This window comes from Trachemys scripta, chromosome 3, assembly GCF_013100865.1.
Source record: "Trachemys scripta elegans isolate TJP31775 chromosome 3, CAS_Tse_1.0, whole genome shotgun sequence".
NCBI classification, from domain to species: Eukaryota; Metazoa; Chordata; order Testudines; family Emydidae; genus Trachemys; species Trachemys scripta.
The window spans coordinates 49,219,466-49,242,480 of record NC_048300.1 but is presented as its reverse complement, the minus strand read 5'-3'; the positions used below and the strand labels follow the sequence as shown (position 1 = coordinate 49,242,480).

Genomic DNA, 23,015 nt, shown 5'->3' with positions numbered 1-23,015 from the left:
CCTGTAAGTAATGCTATTTTTGTAGGGCTGGGTTGGTGGTGAAGGGGAGAATAAAATGATGGTGGGGGTGGGAGACATTTAGTGGTTTTTTTATCTCTGACCATCCCACTAGAGTGCAAATTGTGTTTTTCTCTAGATGTAAAAGCAAATACTACAGGATAACGAGTAAATTAACAAAATGCTCAGACTCTGCTTGTTGTGGATCCTACAGGTAAACTACCGTGGGCGCCTAGAGAAGCTAGTCAGGATTAGAAATCCCTGGGGTGAAGTGGAGTGGACCGGAGCCTGGAGTGATAAGTAGGTTGTTATATACTGTGGCATCCCTCTCATAACTGTGTTCCAGAATCTTTTAAAATTAAATTGGTAATATCTGCCGTTAATAAGCCACAAAGCACATTTGGAAAAGGTGTTAAATCAATTGATACTAGTCAGAAATAAAGCATTATTAATAAATTAGCAGTGTTGGCTATTGATCTGTTCTCATCATGGGATTTACCTCCTCGCCCTAGGCAGGGCTCTCTATTTGTGGAGAGTAGTCTGTAGTTCTTGCTGTGAACAGGGCCAAGAAAGTCAGACCCATGTCATTCCGCAAGGTGACTCTCCTCATGCCAGTATCCTACTGATGCTGGTGAGATACCAGTGTAGTATTCAGTCAATTTCCATGGCTAGAAAACCTAATACGGCCAAATTGCTGTGCAACTCCGACATTGATGGGACTACAAGGCCTAAGAAAGGGCAATGTTTGACTGCTGCTGGAGAAGCTCGAAAGGCTCTGATTGGGTTCAGCTAAGGACCCAAACATTTGAATACCCATCTGAACTGCTCTGGGCTGGAAGCTGGGCCTGGAATCTCATGAGAACTATGGTCACAACGTTTCTAAGATTTTCTTGGGTTTGGTCAGGTTGGAAATACCATGAAAATAATTTCTCACACAGTATTTTGATATATCTGCTTCTTATCCCGGCAGGCTGAAATTATAGCATTGAGTTTGTGTGCAACTTGAGCAAAGCTTTTGGGTGAATCTTGTTTTCATTGGATCTGGTTTGCTCACCCTAAAAGTAGTATGCTTCATATAAACTTACAGGGCCATATTCTGATCGCAGTTATACCTGTTTTAATGTGGATCATCTCCACTGAAATCAATGGAATTACTCCAGATTTTTTGGGGATCAGATCAGAATCTGGCCCACTGTATAATAGTATGATAGAGATGGAATAGAAGCATTGGATACTTAGTCCTTCCCTGTGAGCAGTGCAGGATTGTTCCCTGCAGTATATTTTCTAGTCTCTCTTTCTCCAGTCTTGTTTTAAAATGTCCCAAATAATGGAGGTTTCACCACTCTGCTTGGGAGACTATTAGACATTAGACTAGATCTCACACTGAGAAACATTTCCTGATAGTCTTTTCTTAATTTCATCCAGTTAGTCCTAGTCATATCTGTGCATTCTTGCATCTTGTAGTTATGATTAAATTTAAGGTTCATTTGCTGCAAATACAGTTAAATGTAAAGCCTGATTCTTTGACCAGCTTGTCTAAATAATTTCCAATTGTATATTGGGTCAATTTGCATTTTGCACAGCCCTTGGGATGAGTAAAGGATCCAGTCATTGAAGGAAATATGTACTTTTATCAGCTGTAACTATAGAAAGATTCCAACTCCTGAAGTTGTTATAAGGTAAAATGTAACTACTATATTTATTGCCTTTTGTGTTTTGCCTGCAGTGCTCCAGAATGGAATTATATTGATCCCAAACAAAAACAGGCTCTGGATAAGCAAGCAGATGATGGAGAGTTTTGGTAAGAATCATTTAGTGGGATTAATCCTTTGGAAACTGTACTTGGAGATGTCCTGGTAAGCATTGCTTTGGATGGTGGTTGAGAAAATACCACTATCCAAAGGGTTACTAACACAGCCATGATGTGTGAGAGTTATTAGCCTGTTTGTTATCTCCCTTCCCATTCAAATACACCTCTACCCCGATATAACGCGACCCGATATAACATGAATTAGGATATAACATGGTAAAGCAGCGCTCCGGGGGGGGCGGGGCTGCACACTCCGGCGGATCAAAGCAAGTTTGATATAACGCGGTTTCACCTATAACGCAGTAAAATTTTTTGGCTCCCGTGGACAGCATTATATCGGGGTAGAGGTGTATTACCTGTATATTAGGGTTTCTATAGCATGATGAGGTGGCAAGGATGTAGCTCAGATGCTCAATATTTTGAGGCTTGGATTTTGCCTAAATAATAGTGAGGAAGTTCAGCTTTATAGCTCAGGTAACATCTATTTACTGGGAGTGAGTGGAAAATCCAGCCCAGTATTTGGTTACATGGGTTAATATTGAATTGATCTTTGTAGAACTCTACCCTCGATTAGAATGGCAGTTGTCCTCTTTGCACAAATGTAAATAGCTACACAAGGTGCAAGGCAGTGGATAATCAGGGACAAAGCTGTGTGTCCAGGATCTGATTCAGATTTTCTTTGCTGTGGATTTATTCAGTGTTAATTCCACTGACATTGATGGAGTTACACCTGATTTATGCCAGTGGAAGTGAAATCAGAATCAGTCTCTGAGTGCAAGGAATAGTATCAGACCCCAAGAGAGTGCTTGAACATCTGTTGACAGTGTGTCCTGCTCTCTCGGGCAGCTGGCAACATGACCTGATTATCTTCTAATGTAAGAATGAGGTGAATGTTACCCAGGCTGAGCTATCAGAGGGTGGAAGAAACAGCAACAATGGAAGTATAGCCAATTTTAAAAAAAATCTCTGGGACTATTTGGATGTATGGCTTTTTCACAGGGCCCTATTGTGTTACCCTTACACTGAGTAGTATCTCATTCCCCACATAGCTGCACATAGCTGATTTCAGGGAAATTATTTGGGTACTAAGGTGGTGGCACAATTGAGCCCGTAATGAATATTAGTCATTGAGAACTCTTGCCTTAAAGGGGTGGTTGGGGTTCCTAGAAGCCAACTTTAGTTTCAAAGTTCAATTAGACTGAATTTCAGGTAATTCTCCTGTGGTTCTGCCATTTGCTGCCTCATTAGAAAAGGGGTCAATTCACAGTGGGTCTGGCCGTGTTCCAAGTTCATGAATTCACTGTGGACTCTTTGCGTTCTTTGATGTCAGGATGGCATTCTCAGATTTTCAAAGACAGTTTACACGGCTTGAGATCTGCAACTTGACTCCTGATACCCTGACAAGTGACAAGGTCCATAAATGGGGTCTGACCTTATTCAGTGGTCAGTGGAGACGGGGTTCTACTGCTGGTGGCTGCCAGAACTATCCAGGTAAAGACCCAGGTGAAACTTGTATGCATGGTGAAGAAATAGATACAGTTTCTTCCAACACAGGTTCCATGTTGTATCACTGTTGCAGCATCAATGTGGGTTGTTTCATGGGGTGTTGTTCTGCTGTTTTTATAGTTGGATCAAAGAGGTGAAGCAAAGATCTGGATTGGTTTAGTCCAGGGTCTAGGCTCAAGGCTGAATCAGGGCTGTCTGTTTAGGTTTGATGAAGTTGAAATCTTGCAAGTGCTCTCATGAGATTTCAGCCAAAAATGGCAGAAATCTCATGAGATCAGCTGGTATTAAGAGATTTCCATTATCAGGACTGGTTGGGAATCTTGTGAGATCAGTCATTTTCATGAGATTTCTGCCATCTTGGGCTGCATCAGTGTCTGATACAGAAAATAGGTCACGTCTCCTTTTCTCTCTAATTTGGAACCAGAAGCTTAGAAATGAGTTAAGAGCCGGAAGGGTTTGGATCTGAAGTTCCTTCTCTAGGTTTTTTTTTTTTTTTTTAACCTGTTTTCTACACATGTTGATATTAACCCAAACCTATGTGGTCTAAATCAAAACCTGATTCAGACTCATTTTCTCATCAGGGTTTCTTTCCTCACTTGAGCAGTTAAGTCACTGCACAGTCTCTTTTCTTTATGCACCTTCCCTGCCTGTACTACTCATGCTTCTGACTGGACTAATCTCCAGTGGATTGTGGAAACCACAATACAGTCACAATTCAACACTGCAGAGACAAAGAGTATTGTAATTTGTTATGCATTTTCAGGTCAAACCTGAAGAGAAGCCCTCTGGGATTTGGCCCTATAACAACAACAGTGTCAGGAGAGGACATTTTCTGGGCCTAAATGACTGGTTGGTGTTAACGGCATCGGCTCCTCCCAGCTGGTCATTACTCCCCAGGAGATGTCTTTGTAATTTGTTATTGCATAAATAAATATACAGCACAGCTGGGAAAATATGGAACCATATAATGTGATGGAAAGGTTTGACTGAACCCCAGAGAAGGTCTCTCCAAAGTGCTATTTCTGTACCTCTCATGAGAATGACCTCAGCTGCAGTGAAAGCAAACACTCTTTCCTTTCATTTTCCTTTGGGATTTTTTTAGTGACATACTGGACCAATCCTCAGTTTAAAATCAAGCTGGATGAGCCAGATGATGATGATGAAGGAAGCACTGTGCTGGTGGGCCTGATGCAGAAGAATCGCAGGAGAGAAAAGAAGATGGGGGAAGCTCTACTCAGTATTGGCTATTCTCTCTATCAGGTAAAGTAAGTTCCTTTTAAGGGGTTACTTAATGCTGTGCTCTCCTCAAGAGATGGGCAATGCTCAGGGAGGCTTTTGACTTTTCAGCATCACCTCATTCAGGTTTTGGTTTTGTGAAATGGTTCAAATCCTTCTCTCATTCGATCTGACCCCCATAGCATGGGAGTGTTCAGAAAAATGGTTCACGGTTTGTACCATTCCATTTCTAACAGAGAGCGTTGCAAAAGTGGAGGTGGCTAATTTAGCAAAAATCTCATTCAGGTCTTTTCTCTTGCAAAGCCTAAACAGTGCTGGTTCATAATGGAAGGAGATTCCAGATAAATGGTTCCGTTTTAGACCCATCACTAGTTCATGCTGTTCGCTTGAATTATTTTTCTTTGAATATGCAAATTGTGTTAGCTTCACTACCTACCATAGTATTGGTCTGTCGGTTTCTGGTTTTATATAACACTTGTATCACCACTGTCTGTGTAAACAGTTGGATAATATACTGTAGGGAACAATCCTGTAGAGGTAGGAGATGGGACTAGGACTTTTCCATCTCTAACTTCTGTGATGCCATGGAAACAAAACAAAAAATCTGAAATTCCAACTGATACCATCATTCATTGCTTTTCTGCAAATATGATGTCATGAAGTGTAGCGTAGACTCCCATGGGCAAAGGTCATTAATGGGAATGACTAACTTTTGCTAATGTAGCTTGTGCGTTTTGCTTCCCTTATCTCCTGCATGTGTGGGATAGTTTTTCTTCAGGGCTGAAAATGTGGCAATGGTACAAAACTAGCAAGGGTTTTCCCTGGTGCCAAAGTGTCTGTGCACACAGCTAGCTCTCAGTGTTTGCCATGCTGTCTGTTTGATGCCAGGCAACCCAATCCATTTGCATTCTAGAATTTGCAAATTAAAGAATGGCTGTCTATACTTATCTATCAGCACAGACAGACCAAAACACAATCTTTCTGCCTTAGTGTATTCCTGTCTTGGGAGATATCTCACTCACCTGCCCACTTCATAATCTTTGACTTGTTAGGGTAGATTTAGTAACTCTTAACAAATGAACTCTATATCTTGAAAGGAAGGGCTGCTAAATCCTCTAACCTTGACACTCATCCATGATACAAGCTGCCACTGGCTCTTTCGCCTGTGGATGGATATTATTCCAGCTGAGACCATGGCCAAGGAAGACCTACTCTAGTCAGGAAAACACTGAGCAGATATGTGTATAACAAGAAAAGAGAATGTGCATACTGAAGCTTACCTGCCTGGTAAAATCTTATATAAGTCATGTCACTGAAGCTAACTGAAAGACAATTACAGTAGTAATAACTCCTACAACTGAGTGCACAGGCTTATACTTTTATATGGTATGAGTCTCCAACCAGTGCACTCCTATCTAAACTATACATAAAAGACATTCTATAAGAGGCTATGTGTGAATTTTTCCAAAGCACTTAAGTGACTTGGGAGCACAAGTCCCATTGAAATCTGTGTTCTCAAATCACTTGGGTGCTTTTGAAAATCATGTCCTATATTCATAAGTGCAAATTACAGCAGTGCTTTGTACCTATTTTATTAACTCATCAAGGGCTAAATTACACAGATTAAAACTGCTTTGCAAAACTCTATTTGCCTTCTGGCAAATATCTGTTTTGACTTGTGATTAAAGTATGATTACGTTTTTCATCAGTATCATGGTAATGGCGGACAAATGGATTTTATGCCTGTTCTCATACATTTTCAAAACAATTTTGAGCTAAGCTCTCATTGACTCTGAGTAAGAATTTCAGGATTTGGCTAATTTTCCTTTGGAACAGTTCTAGCACAAGTAGGAACTTTGTGCATGGACTAGAATTGCATTAAATGGTTGTAAATAGGAATGAAAGACAAACTATCTGAGTCTATAAAATGTGGCATTAGTTAACATTTCACCCAACTGACTACAGAAGATACTAAGCAGCCGCCTTTCATTAACTTATCTCTTTTGCAGGTCCCTAAAGAGGTATGTACATTCTATTGGAGACTTCCATCCTTCAGATGACCATCACCAGTTAGGGTTGAGAATTTAATACAACTGCTGCTTAAAGCATGGTGCCTTCTAAACTGACCACAAACCTTCAGGAGACCTGTGACTGGGGTGTTTTTTTTAAATCACTAAATTGATATTTGAAGGCAAACACTGCACCTTCTAAATAGCCATTTTCAAGGAATTGTAGGATGAGGTTTCCTCCCAGTCAGATTTTGATCTCATTTACACTAGTCTAAATATGGAGTGACTCCATTGACCTCTACTGATCTTAGGATAACTAAGATCAGAATTGGATCTATGTGTCTAGTAAAGATTATGGCAGAACAGGGTCCATACTGGATTTTCCTTTCCTGCTTAGAGGAAAACCCAGCTTACATTATTTAAAGAAATATCAAACTCTGTGGCTCTCTCTCTCTTTGCTGGGCAAGGGCACAATGTCATCAATTTATCCAACTCTACCTCCCCAGTCCTCTATCAAGTGTCAATGTTAAGATAGAGAGACTTTCCATTTCTAAAATTAGGACCACAAAGGGGTGTTTGGAGCTAGACAGAGTCATATTCGTTACTAGACTGTATCAGTCTGTGCTGCCAATTTTGCTGTGTTTTTCATCCCCTTTGTTCTTGCCCAATAACATAAAGTGCAGCTATGTACCAATTATCTGCTCTCTGTTTACAGCTTCAGACACAAAGGGAAATGGAACATGTACATTGAAAAAATGCTGAATCTGATTTCTTAATTTTTCATTGCAGTGTAGCTTAGCTTCAGACTGAGTAGGGAGAAATGATCTAGTTGTTTGAATTGTTGATTATACCAAAATCCAGTCCTTACTTTAAAAAAGAGAAAAGGCACCACATTATTCTACAGTTTTCAACAAAGATACTGTAGTGTTAAGGGTTATTATTGTTAAATATAGTATTTTTTATATAAGAAGTTACAACTGATCACCTTTCCAAATGAGTTCAGCACATTTACTCTGTGACCTGGCTTTATAATCAAGCCAGAAACACTATCAGTAAAGCATTCTGCACACCCCCTGTCAAACATTCTCCACCTTTCTTGTATCATTGCCTTGATGAGTCACACATTTTGAAGGAAAAGTTTGTGAAGTAAAGGTAAGTTGAATGGGATTTCTAAAGGTGTATTTAGCACTGGGATCTTATTTTAATTCCGATGTTCAGGTATGAGTGGCTAATTTGCTTAATAAACTATGTAAAATGTAACCAGATTATCAGTCATGGAAATGTTGAGTGGGATTTTCAAAACAACTAGGGGATTAGCCACACATTTCCCATTGAAATTAATGGGAGTTGTGTGGCTAAATCCCCTCACTGGCTTTGAAAACCTCAAGCCATGTTATCCTTATGCCTACCGTTAGAGGTAGAAGGTGCTTGAAGTTTCCATTGCAGCAGCTCATAGCTCACATAACATAGCCAATAAAAAGAACATTCTGTTTGTAGTGTTGCTGAAGGACAACCTGCATCCATTCACAGTTTTGGATTATGGATACTGTCAGAAGCAAGGAATAGACGATAGGGCTGTGAGGCTGGTGAAACAGGGTGACTGAAGAAATCGGAGAGTTAGCCACACTACATGGCTGCTAGAGCTGCAATGCTAACAAACATCTGTGTGAATTCTGAATGGCCATTTGGTTTGTTCATATTTGTGTCCCTTGTTGCTATATATGAACACTCTCATGGGGTTTTGTCTCCAGCCCTATGTGACTTAGGTGACCAATCACATGCCATGAATAGTCAAAGTGAACAGTTCGCAAATACCCCATAGGCTGAATAAATTTGTAAAAATCAAAGTAGTTTCACGAACAATTCATGAAAAGAAAAAGTGCTAAATTAATGGAACAACTTATTCACAATAAATAATTTGTCCAGCTCTGAGTCCACATTAACATGGTACTATTTGCTATTGTCTCACAGACCTTATAGAGGCATATAAAAAGTTTGATCCTGCTAGAGTTAAGCACCGTCCCTTTTCTGTTGTTCAGCCTGTTGTGCTGGGTTTGTTTATTATATTGATATGGCAGAACATTTGTGCTTGTCTCCCTCACCCACACTCAGAGGTTATATTGCTTCCAGGTAGCATAAAGTTCTGAGGATGGCTTTTAAACAATGAAATAGAACCAGGGAAATTAGGCTCTCTGGTGACTTTAGCCAGTTGATTTTTAATAGAATATTATTGTTGCCAGCTGCAAAATCAGACAGATATCCATCTGAGCCGAGATTTCTTCACAACCCACCGACCAGCAGCCCGGTCTGACACCTACGTTAACCTGCGCGAAGTCTCTGGCCGTCTCAAACTGCCCCAAGGAGAGTACCTCATTGTGCCATCCACATTTGAGCCTTTCAAAGATGGAGAGTTCTGCCTTCGAGTTTTCTCTGAGAAACCAGCTAAAGCTCAGTATGTATCTTCTTCATAATTCTCTCTCTGCTCAAGGTGAGGCATGCAAGGAACAAGGTGGAATGTTCCACACTACATGGAAGTCTTGAGAGTTGAACCATGAAGGCCCCCAACTCAAGGGCTACTTGTGTCACAAAGTCAATACAGCCACACACAGGCACTGACTTTCTCATTTCTCTGGGGATGCTCGACCCCCACTCTGCCCCAGGCCTGACCCCCACTCCACCCCCTCCTCCAAGGTCCACCCCACCCCGCTTCTTCCCACCCTGTTCCACCCCCTCCCCCAGCGCCTCCTGCCTGCCGCTGAACAGCTGATCTGCAGTGGGTAGGAGGTGTTGCGGGGGAGGGGAAGGAGCTGATTGGCAGGGCCCACCAGTGGGCGCTGAGCACCCACTATTTTTTTTCTGTGGGTGCTCCAGCCCACATTTATAGAGCAATGGGTCGTCAACTATGTTCTAGTGCACCCACTACTGTAGTATCTGAACACCACCTGCGGTCTACAGAGTAAAAGTTCTTTGTCAAAAACTGCCCTGGGAAACATAAGAACAGCTATATTGTGTCAGATCAAAGGTCCATCTACTGCAGTATCCTGTCTTCCGACAGTGGCCAATGCCAGGTGCCCCAGAGGGAATGAACAGAGTAGGCAATTATCGAGTGATCCAGCCCCTGTCATCCACTCCCAGCTTCTGGCAATCAGGGTTAAGGTTCACTCAGAGCATGGAGTTGCATCCCTGACCATCTTGGCTAATAGCCATTGATGGACCTATACGCCATGAACTTATTCTTTTTTGAGCCCTGTTATAGTCTTGGCCTTCACAACATCCAGTGGCAAGGAGTTCCAAAAGTTGACTGTGTGTTGTGTGAAGAAGTACTTCCTTTTGTTTGTTTTAAACCTGCTGCCTATTAATTTCATTGGGTAACCCTGGTTTTTGTGTTATGTGAAGGAGTAAATAACACTTCATGAGTGGTGTGGAGAAAGTAAATAACAATTTTATAGACCTCTATCATATCCCCGATAAGTTGTCTCTTTTCCAAGCTGAAAAGTCCCAGTCTTTTTAATCTCTCTTTATACAGAAGCTGTTCCATACCCTTAATTATTTTTGTTGCCCTTCTCCACCTTTTCCAATTCCAATATATCTTTTTTGAGATGGGGTGATAAGAACTACACACAGTATTCAAGGTGTGGGTGTACCATGGATTTAGATAGTGGCATTATGATATTCTCTGTTTTATTATCTATCCCTTTCTTAATGGTTCCTAATATTCTGTTAGCTTTTTTGACTGCCATTGCACATTGAGCAGATGTTTTCAGAGAAAGGATCAGAATTATGGGGGAGGAAATGGTCTTCAAGCGTAAATATCATACAAAGTGGCCAGTAGAAGGAAAAGGCTGGAGAGGCTGAATACACGTCAAGAGAACAGGTCATCTGGTGTACATGGAAGCAGTGCTGGATTTAAAAATGTAGTGGTGTTATGTGTGCTGAGGTAGGACTATTGCAGACAGAAAAGCTCAAGTTATCATGTTAGAGACCATAGTGCTATACAAGAATCCATTGCTTTGTAAAGTATTTTATAGGCCAATGCTAGACTGGTCATTTCTTTATTTTTTTTCCTCAGGGAAATTGGTGATGTAGTGGCTGCAAAACCATATGAGGTAAATGCATAGTTAGGTCTAAATGAACAGCTTCTTGGGCAAGCAGACATTTGATTTGGGATTTTGTTGCTGTTGGCTTGAGCTGATATCAGAGTATTTAACCATACTCGTGTAAAGAAGCCCTGTAATTGAAAACCTCCTTTTCCTATCAATCTGGCTTACAGGTTCCATGTGCATTTTTGGAGCCGTAGTGTATCAGTTCAGAATACATATACGCAAGGACAATATAATACCATGGTATAGTGTGATCCTTTCCATAAAGAAGAATAATCTCAAAATACATCTCAAAAGCAGACCTCCAAGGAACTGTATAATTGCTATAGACAGTCTCAACACAATTTTCTCCACATCTATTTTGTGATCCTAATTTGATAACACAAGAGTCCTTTCCAATCAGAGTCTTATACACAGCAGTTAAACATCTGCAGCTGGCTCAAGTCAGCTGACTTAGGTCAGGCTGTGGGGCTATAAAATTGCTGTGTAGACATTCAGGCTTGGGCTTGAACCCGAGCTCTGGAACCCTGCTCGTCTTCCAACTGGAATTAAACCATTTATTTAGGAGATTATTTTGTTTCGCAATTTCAAACACACCCACCCATTTCCTGGCACCTGTGTCTAGTATAATAAACCACATTATTGGTTATCTCTTCCCTTTAGCCTCATGTTGATGACAAGGGCATAGATAAGGAGTTCAAGAGCCTGTTTCAGAAGCTTTCTGGAGAGGTGAGTGGTTTAAAGAGGGAGAAAAAGACAGTGAAATCTTAGTACAGAGTTAGAAAACTATCTTGAGTACCAATTCTCTTGTTTATCTAGTCTTCCGAAGAATAGAATGGATTTCCCCTTTTATTAACTCACAGCTACCATTTTGGTCCAATTTAATGTACCTTACAACAGAACAGCTGTACTACGTTATTCCTCTTATTGGTGCAGAATGTGATTCTCTCAAGGTGTAGCATCCCTTTAAGAATGGTGGAAGTGAGTGATGTTACTATGTGGTGATATAAATTATCTGGGGAGTCAGCGACTTAGTGCTGGTGCATAATTTGGAGTGTTGTACTAATGGCTATTAGCACTATATTCCTGGTTCTTGGTTAGAAGTTGCTCGACTCAGGAATCTGTTAGCTGGAGGGTAGTATTGCACTCTCTCCTAATTACTGCATAGAAGACCTTAGCATCTGCAGGATTCTGCTGCACAAACTAGCTTGTAGCTGTCACATTGGATTTGCTCTTAAGGAGTAAATACCTGGGGCCAATTTGAAGTGCGAAAGCATCATTTTTAGTCACAGAAGCTTGTTTGAGTTGTGATGGGTGAATTTCAGCTGCTTCCCTTTCAGTTTCCATAAGTCTGGATGCATTTCTGAATCTCTTTAGTTGAGGAACCGAGACCGTGGTTGCTAGTAGACATGTCGCATTTAGTGGGTTCTCACACAGTGGTACCTGAGATATCTTATAGTGGCGCAGCTGCAGCGGTACAGCTGTGTTGCTGTAAGGTCTAGTGTAGATCAAGCATTAGAGCCCCATGCCTTAAGATAAGGATTAGAAGTGGAGTTGTCTGTAGGGGTATTGCAGTGAATGAATGCACAGTTGGTTTGTTCTAAATGTTTATCATGTTATCACCTGAAATATGTTTATTTTCTGTTTCCAGGACTGTGAAATGACTGCAAATGAACTTCAAACTGTTCTGAATAGGGTGTTAACAAAGAGTAAGTGACATTAGAAGTTTCACCCTCAGCAAGGCTGGTAGGCAGATGCTGCAAGTAAGACATACAGGATCTCTCTTTGGTTCACAATGAATTTCTGTGCCATGGCCATTTCTGATATCACGTGAACAAGTAATAATGTGAAAGGAAAACTGCTGGGATCAATTTGGGGTAATGAATGTTTCTGTAAGATAACTGTCACTTCAGAATAATGGGACTGGAATGTGGAGTTTGAATAGAGAGGTCAGGACTCACCCTGGGAGAAGTGACCGGGTCTCACTCACTGTGTGTTTCTACATTTGGATCCAGCCTAACAAACTGTATAGGTACTTGTCTGAAATCCATCCCTCAGGAGGACTCCAGAGGTGTTGCTGTGTGGCACAGCATGGCCTCCTGGAACCCTGTATTGACAACAAAGATGTAACTCAGCTCCTCCTGCTCCAAAAGCACAATCCTCTACCACACGAGCTAAGGAGAATCTCTATTAGCAGTACAGGATTTATGACAGAATGTGCAACTCCAGTTCTACCAGGAGAGGGCATCTGCACATACACCCTACCCAGTTCACTATAGTGTATTCTGTGTAATCTACATTGATTACAAAAGGATCAGTCTTGTTCAGTGCAAACACAGAAGCTCTCTCTTTCTTTAAATGGATGCAGCATAGATCCTTGGCAGAGCAGTTTGGGAAAAGCATGTACTGCAACTGCTCATGCTGTATATGTTCTGTGGATAAACGGGCCTTTCCTCTCTGGTATTTTTAATCCAAACCCTTTTGCCTGTACTAAATATTCACTTTGTTTTTTAAATAAATTGGGAGAAATGTTAGTAGCAATGAAAGTGTATTTGCCCTAATAGCAGATGCTGACTGTGGGTGGACTGTATTTCTGTGGGCTGCAGAAAATATTTGTCTAAAGTATTTGACTGTTTTTTGTTCAGGGGCAGACATTAAAAGTGATGGATTCAACATAAACACCTGCAGAGAGATGATCAGTCTCTTAGATGTATCCTTTAAATGTCACTTCACTGTTCTCTGAAGTTCCTAGATCTCCCTGGCGAAGAATTTTGACTAGATAAGGCTAGATTTACACTTCCCATTTTCCCAGTGCATCTGTCTTCAGTTGCTGTAGGCATAAAACTCAGAAAAGTAGCTCTGTCAGCACAGTGTGGCACAGACGTTAACCCTTACGTGGCCAGACCTTCACCACCCCTGCTTTGCGGCTCTCATCTGTTAATGTTTTCTTTAGACATAGCTGGTCTGCTCTGCAGCACTGCAAGGGCATTCTGCCTGAATATACCTAGTGCAGCAATGGGAGCTCACGGTAGACACACCCAGTGTGCTTGGTAGCCGTGCGATGGTTGTTATACACAATGGGAACTTCCTTCTGCAGGGCCATATCATCTTCTCCCTTTACACAGTGTAGCCCTAAAGGTGCAGAGAAAGATCAGAGGAACTATGTGATGGGGAAAGGCTTTGTATACCCATGTCCCATTGCATGCCTCCTGTGAGAGATGAACCTCACATGGCCAGAGGACTAGGGTTAGGACAGTGGTGGGCAACCTGCGGCCCGCACGCGGCCCGTCAGGGTAATCTGCTGGCAGGCCGCGAGACGGTTTGTTTACATTGACCCGTTCGCAGGCACGGCCACCCGCAGCTCCCAGTGGCCACGGTTCGCCATTCCCGGCTAATGGGAGCTGCAAGATTTAAAAAATTGATTTAAAAATGGTCAGTGATGGAGAATCCACCACAACACTTGGTAAATTGTTCCAATGGTTAATTACTGTCACTGTTACAAATGTATGCCTTATTTCCAGTCTGAATTTGTCTGGCTTCAGCTTCCAGCCATTGGATTGTGTTACACCTTTCTCTGCTAGACTGAAGAGCCAAGGAGACTGTAATCAAGTTACCCTTTAACCTTCACTTTGTTAAGATAAACAGATTGAGCAACTTGAGTCTATTGCTAGAAAGCAGGTTTTCTAATCCTTTAATCGTTCTCATGGCTCTTCTCTGAATCCTCTCCAATTTACCAACATCCTTCTTGAATTATGGGGGCCAGAACTGGACAAAATATTCCAGCAGGGGTCATACCAGTGCCAAATACAGAGGTAAAATAACCTCTTTACTCCAACTGGAAAGTCCCCTGTTTATGCAACCCACAATCTTGTAAGCTCTTTTGGCCACAGCATCATACTGGGTGTTCATGTTAGCTGAACCCAGCATGACCTTGGCTCAGCACAGGGGTAATCAGCATAGATCAGGGCAGCCTCTGAGTGCCCAATGTAAGGTCAATCACTTTGTCTATTAAAAAAGAGCTTTAAGTATTGGGTTACTCCTCTGTGTATGAAATGGGAGTGTAATCTAATAGGTGTAGTACCTTTTAACAATCCAATACAGTACTGCAGATAGCCCAGGAATTCTTGGCACACCCTTAGCTAAGCAACCTTAAAACTGCAAGTGTCTCTCCAATGGGCGGATTACAAATGAAAACTACTATGAATAGTACACTACATTGCAATGGGTCATTTATTTGTATCAGTGCTGGTTACTCTTCCTCTTTGATATGAGTAGAAACTGATCCATTCTGAATTTGAACCAGACCTTAACATACCCAGACTGATGGGACTGGCACCTTGGGACTTGTAGAATTCAAGATACTTTGGCTGAAGATTCAAAAATATTTGGTAACTAACTTATTTCATTGTTTCCCTGCCCACAGCTAGCTCTGTGAAATACAGATTTAAACAGAGATGGGTCCAAGCCACCAAGGTCAGAAACAGGTCCCAATTTCCCCTTATGTTTGGAGTTTTGATCAGGGCTCTAGTTCAGATGCATTTCTGATTTAAAGAGAGAGTCAATTCCTCTTCCAACTCAGCCCACCACTCTATATTTTATAACACTTTCTCAGAAGCTTGAACAACTCGCTTTGCTTGGTGATTTCATTCCTACCTGCTAGGCAAACATGAATTCATCCCCACCTCTTATATTTTAATACAGCTGAAATGAACATGGCTCTGTTGTTTTGCTGTGTAACATAATTACTTGTGCACCAAGGTCACTAATACCTGCTTTGGAATAGAGTTTGTTAGTTAACTGCTGCAACAGAATACAAAGCACTTCTATTTTTGCAGGGCTGACCAAAATAGGTATTGTTTGGGTTTTTTGGTAAATGTCTCTGTGAAGGGTTCCCCCTGGAACTAGGGTACCACTGAGCCCTCTGACCCACCAGCCTGGGCTCCCTCTCACACTGTGCTGCTGTGACAAGCTGCAGACATGTTCCCGGTCTTACACTTCCACCAGCATACTCACAGGTATGAACACACCCAGCTGCAGTTACAGGCAGGCTCTCTGACCAGCCACTGCATGAACCAACAATAGAGAGGCTACAGCCAAAATGTCCACCAGCTTCTCAGCCTAGGAGACCAGAGCTGTACCGTCCTGCCCTGGTCCCAAACCCCAACCAGTACGAATGTATTTTCCTGTTTACCTCCCCCTCAATGCGGAGAGGAAATGCAACAGCCCCTCTGAGCAAAGATTCCCACGCATTTCACGCCAAACTCACTGGTTTAGATTAAAACATAAAATAAATGTATTAACTACAAAAGATGGATTTTAAGTAGCTAAGTGATAGCAAACAGATCAAAGCAGATTACCTAGCAAATAAACAAAAAAAGCAAACTAAGTTTAGCACACTAGTTAGATTGACTATGAATTAGCAGTTTCTCACCCTGACTGATGATACCAGCAGTCTGGCAGATTCTCAAGGTACAAGCTGCATTTGCTTTGCAGCTTGGGTTTCTCAGGTTTCCATACACAGGCTAGAAATCACTTTAGCCTGGATCCAGCACTTCCCCCAGTTCAGTCTTTGTTCCCCAGGTGTTTGCAGGAGTCCTCTTGTGTGGGAAGTGAAGAACAATGATGATGTCACTCCCTGCCTTATATAGCTTTAGCATACGGCGGGAATTCTTTGTTTCAAAGCTTGGTTCCCAGACCAATTTGTGGAAAAACAAGGACATTCCAAGCTGGAGTCCAGAGTCACATGGCCTGGTCACAGGCCCTTGCATACCTTGCTGAGTTATAGCAACCATTACTTACAGGCTGTCTGGAGCGTTCTCAGGGAGGCTCACCCCGTAATGGATAAGCTTTTCCTAAGGCTTATTGTTTTTTCCTAATGGCCCATTACCTGAATAGGCCCTTTCCCACCCACTATCTAGACTGAAAGCATCTTGCCTATACACCCTGGTGTTTCTACATTTGAAATACAGATACATAGTCAATACAGTAACTCCTCACTTAACGTTGTAGTTATGTTCCTGAAAAATGCTATTTTAAGCGAAACAATGTTAAGCAAATCCAATTTCCCCATAAGAATTAGGTTAGGTTCCAGAGAAAAAAATTTCTCCAGACATTGTACATAGCAATGATGATTGTGAAGCTTGGTTGAGGTGGTGAAGACCGAGGGTGGGATATTTCCCAGGGAATGCCTTACTGCTAAGTGATGAGCTAACACTTGGTTGAGCCCTCAAGAGTTAACACATTGTTGTTAATGTAGCCTAACACTCTACAAGGCAGCATGAATGGAGGGAGGGGAGACAGCATGGAAGAGAGAGACAGAGACACACACCCTGTGTGTGAGAGAGAGATGTGCATTGCCCCTTTAAGTATGCTGACCCACTCTAAGTACTCTGCCTTTTAAAGTAGATCAGCAAGTTGAAACAGCAGCTGCTGCCAGCAAGCTCCCTCCCTCCTGAGCCCTGTCGTGTGTCCCCCCTGCTTTGTGGAGATGAGGTAGAGCTGGGGGAGGCAGGAGCGGGGGGAGGGGGACACCCTGACATTAGCACCCCTCTTTCTCCGTCCCCCCCCCCCACCGCACAGCAAGCAGGAGTCTCTGGGAGCAGCTCCAAGGCAGAGGGCAGGAGCAGCACATGGCAGTGGGTGGAGGGACAGCTGAACTGCCCGGCAATTGATAGCCTGCTAGGCAGTTGCTGCACAGGGAACTTAGGGGAGCGGGGAGCTGATGGGGGGGGGCTGCCAGTCCACCCTGGTTCCAAGCCCCCACCAGCTAGCTCCAATGGGTTGCTCTTTCTGCAAGCAGTGGACAAAGCAGGCTGATGCCAAACGACATTATAAGGGAGCATTGCGCATCTTTAAACAAGCATGTTCTGTAATTGATCAGCAACATAACAACGAAACTTTGTTAACCGAGCTGACTTTAAGTGAGGAGTTACTGTATTCATAACTTCAGATACAAAAATGATACATGCATACATACAGGATAATATTATTCAGCAAATCATAACTTTTCCAATCACACCTCACATGACTTATCTTGTACAAAATGCATCATAATTATATCATAATAATATTACTTTGACGAATATGGGGTGCAGTGTCACAGTCTCCATGAAAGTGCATTTTTTTTTCTTATAGAGAATTTAATATCCAGAGGATTTTCTGTAGAGTTCATTTAAAGAAGGCCAAAGTTTGAACCTAATCTACTTGACAATGCCCCTTGAAGATAAGCTTTTGGGATGGTCCCATTACAGGCCTGCTCCTGTTAAGGGCACAGCTCCCTCCTTTCCCACTGAAGCCAAGGAGGAGGTGCTCAGATCCTCACAGGTTGGATACATTCTGATCACCGGCATGCAATGATTAGATGACCTGTGTAAATGAAAACATGCCCCAAGCCCAGTTTCCCCTCTGAGCTACAAGCCAGAATAGTTTCTAATTACTCAGCGAGAGCCGGCTAGCGGATCAATTGGCTGTGAGAACGGCCTGTTGTTTCTTTTGAAGTGCTAACCCAAATGGAAGTTGCATATTACAGTGTTTGCTAAATGAGAGGGATATTCCTCAAGGGCCTATTTGCCACAGCACAACATGTCGACAGGCAAGCTGCCAGACCACTGGGAATGGTTTCCCAGGGCACAGTTTGCCATTAGCTAATTGAAATTTTTCCTTCAGTCATTAACGCTTTCAGAGAAAAGATGCATTGGCTGGCAGTAGCAATGTATCTCCCAGCCAGTCAGATAGGGCTCTTAACAGGCTAACTTCCTCTTTCTTCTGCTGCAGGAGATCTATAAGAAAGTGGATACTAACTATTCTGGTACCATAGATGCTCATGAGATGCGAAATGCCCTCAAGGAAGCAGGTAAATATCCTGTGTAGAAAGGATGCCCTAATGTGGTATTCCGTATTTTAAAAAAATGAAAATATTAAGGTATTCTGACTAGTCCACTATCCCTCCTGCCTCCTAGCCTCATAATCATGGTGACATCATTGACTCGCCTCTCTCCTCCTGATCTCCATATATATATATCCCCTGGCCATACTGTCCACTTCTGGGGTGGTGCTGGCCAGCTCTGGACCCCCTGCAGGAGCAGTTTTTCTGTGGATGATTTGTATCTCTGCAAACTCTTTCTTGGTGGACTTTCTGTGGTTGGGTCCCTGCGCTCTGGATTAGGCCAGCAGACATCTCATTAACATGAGCCTAAATCAAGCCCGAAAACTCAATGCCTGTGTGTTATGTAGGTAATGGACTCTGCTGCAATTGCTGCTGTTTGGCTGGGGCCCCAGGAGTGCAGTAAGTCTTATTAATTAGGTGCTTATCGCGGGAATATAGGGCTAAGGAACTCTGCAGAACAAGTGGAACATATGCAATTTGTCAAGGCTTTGGGAAGGAGAATTACGCCTGTCTTCACCATAGCATAATGGGCTATAGAAAGGAGAATACACAGTAGAGATAATGGAGACCAACAACTGTTTTAGGGGGAATAGCCCATAATCCTTCAGCCACGTCTTTCTGCAGCTGCAAAATTCCATGTGCAACCTGCGTTAAAGAGTGTATGTAACTGCTGCTTGAGTGATTTCTGTGCTTTCAGGTTTCACTCTCAACAATAAGGTGCAAAACATCATTGCTCACCGCTATGCCTGCAGCAAGATGACCATTGACTTTGATGGCTTTGTGGCCTGCATGATCCGCCTAGAGACCCTCTTCAGTAAGTTCCTTCTTTCGCAGCCACTGAGCAGAACTGCTGAGCATTGGGGGGCGGGAGGAGGGGAGGGGAAGGGAGGGGACGTTTGTTCAGTGCTTGGTATTTTTGTTTAAATTGGAGTGCTGAGTGCAGAGCACTGTGTGGAAGTGTAAGGGAGCCAGCAAAACTGGATCTGCTTCGCAAACCAATAGAGAAGGCCCCAGACAAAAGCTGGAGGAATTCAGTCCAGATCCAAACCTTAATCATCTTTCTTCTAGACAATAGTCATGGACTAGATTGTGGAGCACTTACTCACCCTGGAAGAATTTCCTACTTATGCAAGTAGGTCACTGGCTTCACTGACTATTTGTGTTAGTAAATACTCAACCACATGAGTAAGGCTTGTGCAATCTAGCCATAAATTAGCACTTACAGACACATTTTTAAAGGCACTAGGTCCCTAAAGATGTAGATGGGTGCCTAGTGGGGTTTTCAATGGGAGTTAGGTGCCTAGGCTGTCTTGAAAAATCTCACTAGGCACCTATCTGCACCTTTAGGCACTTTATATCTTTAAAAATCTGTCCCTCTGAGCTTTGCAAGCCATAACTCTTTAATCTTCACAGCACCCTCATTAGCCCTATTTCAGAAGTGAAGAAAGGAAGGCACAGAGAGGTTAAGAGACTTGCCTCAAGCCAACCAGCAAGCCACTGGGCAGAACTGGGAATAGGAGTTAGGAATCCCTAGCTCAGCTAACCAAATGTATCCAGGCTGGAGGCTTTCCACCATGGCCTGCCCTTTCCTCAGTTCTCTAGTCCACACTGTATTTAGCAACTCCAATGAGTTCTGAGAATGGCAGAGCTTTAAAATGGGGAAGGTGAAAGCTGTTCCAATAAAAATAAGAACTGGCCCAAATCTTCACCTTAAAGTCAAACCGAAACCAAACCAACTTCTCTAACTTGTTAAAATGATTTCTGGGTGCCATTTATCTCAAATGAACCTCTGAACCCTTTTAAGGTTTGCCCAGCACCAGTTCAAAGCTCTTTGTCTGTAAAAGGGTCAAGGATGCAGATTATTCTCTTGTACCGAGACTTGGTTCATTAAAAATAAACTCAATGTTCACATTGAGAAGACGGTGGAAATCTAGAATATGCTTTTGTTTGGGGGCAGTGAAGGAGTTTCATGGGTTTGTATGGCTATAAAATCAGATTTTGTATCTAATCAACCACTTAGATTGTTGTACTATAGGATTATGGGAGAGAGGAAAAGGAGCCATCTAACCTCCATTTGTAAATTCTGAAGAAACACCCAGTATAATACTAGATCAAGGACAGTCTGATTCTTTTGCGGATTGCTAATAGAGATGGGCTGACAAAAGTGGAGAACTCATTTACTCTTTTGAATGAATGCCGTCTAATGTTAACTGTTCCATTTGACTGACCATTGGGGATTCTTCCAAGATGGTGAAACACTTTTCTTAATCCTCCTATGATTTATAATCACGTGCACTATGTTTCCAGTGCTCTGCCCCCACACTAAACATCTCACACTAGTGATATACTTTACCTTATCTAGGCCTGGGTCAGATCTCACATTCATGGGTGCATCCCTACATATCATGTGAAATGGCCAGTTTGTGGCTGTCCTGTTCTGAACACAGAATGTGTCATAGTGGGTCCTGCCTGATATACTATCCCATGCAGTGGCTTATGAATGATACTTAAGAGGAAGGGAGGGAAATAGTTTGTAATGCTCCCACCCAATTGTGACTCAGAATTTGCCCCTGAATCCACATTTGAAAAGGCCACGATAGGAGGCCTCCATATTTTGTCAGACACTGTGTTACTTATATTTTATTTCTTCCCTTCTTTTGTTCTTCAGAAATGTTCCAGCTCCTAGACAAAGACAAGAATGGAGTCATCCAGCTCTCTTTGGCTGAGGTAAGGCTAGTTACATCAAACTACTCTATGGTTAAACTGTGCAATGACTGGTCACAATTAAAACATATTTCCTCAGGAAATCCATTATGAGCTTTATAAACAAATGTCATAGCGATTCAAACAAGAGACTTACTGAAGATTCCACAGTGGAAGAGAGATTTTCAGACAAAAAGCTCTTACTAAAATCCTTCCTAAGCCAATAGTTGTTCTTCCAGAGAATGAACACTTATCACACATACAGTGAGAGAATTTATTCAAAATGCCTCTATTTGTCTAGGAGATGATATCCTTATGGGTATTTTCATTCTCTTCTTTCAAAGTGGAGCAAAGCACTAGAAAATGCACAGCAGGGAACAATTCTTGCACAGGCAGAGGGTGAACTAAGATTTCATGTCTTTTTTTTTTTTTTTTATGAGGGTTTTCATTGTTCAAATCAAAGTTTGTGCAAAAGTAATGAGGCCCGTCCTTCCTCTGCAGGGCAAATCCAAATGGAGGGATGAATGGGAGTCCCCCACTGTGATTCCAGTGGCAGTTCATCATATCCTGTTAAGATGTGGGAGGAATCTGGCTCCAAGATTTTTTAAAAAGATCATGCATCTCTTTTTGTAGCATTCTCTTGTCCCGAGAGAGAGGCCCATTTGCAAAGTTTGAAGCCAGCTCCCAGCTCTGAACTTCCCCAAAGTTCAAGAGCGATTGGATCTGTGGGTTTTGGTTCACCCCATAAAAGAGATTAGATGCCGATCCAATCTTCCCCAAAGTCTGGTGGTGTTTGGATTCATAATTTCCTTTCAGGGCCCATATTTAGTTCCACTAAAGACATTTAATGGACCTTCCAGACAGTCTAACTACTTTTTTCTCTTCCTCCCACAGTGGCTGTGTTGCACAATGGTTTGAGCCGTTGCATCTGAATTGAGTACAGATCCCAGTGACTCTTGCAAACATGTTGTGATTTTCATATGTCTGGAAACTTGGAAGATATTTATTTCCTGTGTATCTGAGTGATTCTCAATCTGCTGCTCCCCTCTTACAGGGAGAAAAAAATCCTGTTTCAATCACCAGCAACTTATTTTAAGCCAAAATGAAAAATAAAATGATTCCCTACCATTTGGAAAACAAACACTGCAATGATACTTTAAAAAACAAACAAACAAAAAACCTTTTCTTTTTTCTGCCTGGGGAGTATTTTTGTGTCATGCTGAAATGTCATGAATTACAATTACCACAGATAGGCCTAAAGGGCATAACTTAGATTCAAATTCCAGCTCCAGTCCAATATTCAGCAGTGTTCAGATCCAAACAGCTGGTCTGGACAGAAAGGGTCAGCTACAAAATTTGTATCAGATTCTGAAGCATCCTGCATTTGAATCTAGGAGTTTGGTTTGGGCCCATCTCTAAGACTTCGTTTAGTGATCTGGTTTAGTCTATTCCATTTAGGTTCTTATAACATAAGACCTGAGGTTCTTCCAGATTGAGAATAAACAAGGAGGATAGCAGCTGTCATTTGACTTTTAGTGAGCAGGAGAAGGAGAAGGGAATCCGAAGGCCCTTTTTATGGCTCTGTTGTATGTTTTCAAGTAGGAGAAGGAGAGGGCCAGGTGGTAAGGAAAGATGTGATTCGTACTTTCAGTAGGCACATTGGTTGATAACAAACCTTGTCAGTGATCCACATGCAGGTCCAAAACCAAATATTTACATTTAATAGGTAAAAAAGGGGAGTGTGCAGCCTGCAAAGCAGTCCTGTTAGC

At 42.2% G+C, this 23,015-nt stretch overlaps 1 protein-coding gene across 1 annotated transcript in view; it reads left to right on the top strand.

The window, feature by feature from the left end:
• Window positions 1-22,376, top strand: part of CAPN8 (calpain 8) — a 42,424-nt gene extending 20,048 nt beyond the window's left edge. The window contains exons 7-21 of the mRNA XM_034764657.1: window positions 212-297; window positions 1,724-1,798; window positions 3,138-3,298; window positions 4,416-4,573; window positions 6,559-6,570; window positions 8,799-9,010; window positions 10,628-10,664; window positions 11,322-11,387; window positions 12,310-12,367; window positions 13,304-13,368; window positions 14,978-15,046; window positions 18,432-18,510; window positions 19,241-19,357; window positions 21,212-21,270; window positions 22,141-22,376. Coding sequence (XP_034620548.1) covers window positions 212-297; window positions 1,724-1,798; window positions 3,138-3,298; window positions 4,416-4,573; window positions 6,559-6,570; window positions 8,799-9,010; window positions 10,628-10,664; window positions 11,322-11,387; window positions 12,310-12,367; window positions 13,304-13,368; window positions 14,978-15,046; window positions 18,432-18,510; window positions 19,241-19,357; window positions 21,212-21,270; window positions 22,141-22,164 — 1,278 coding nt within the window. The 3' untranslated portion in view covers window positions 22,165-22,376. The remainder of the gene's footprint in view (window positions 1-211; window positions 298-1,723; window positions 1,799-3,137; window positions 3,299-4,415; window positions 4,574-6,558; window positions 6,571-8,798; window positions 9,011-10,627; window positions 10,665-11,321; window positions 11,388-12,309; window positions 12,368-13,303; window positions 13,369-14,977; window positions 15,047-18,431; window positions 18,511-19,240; window positions 19,358-21,211; window positions 21,271-22,140) is intronic.
• The last annotated feature ends 639 nt before the right edge of the window (window positions 22,377-23,015 follow it).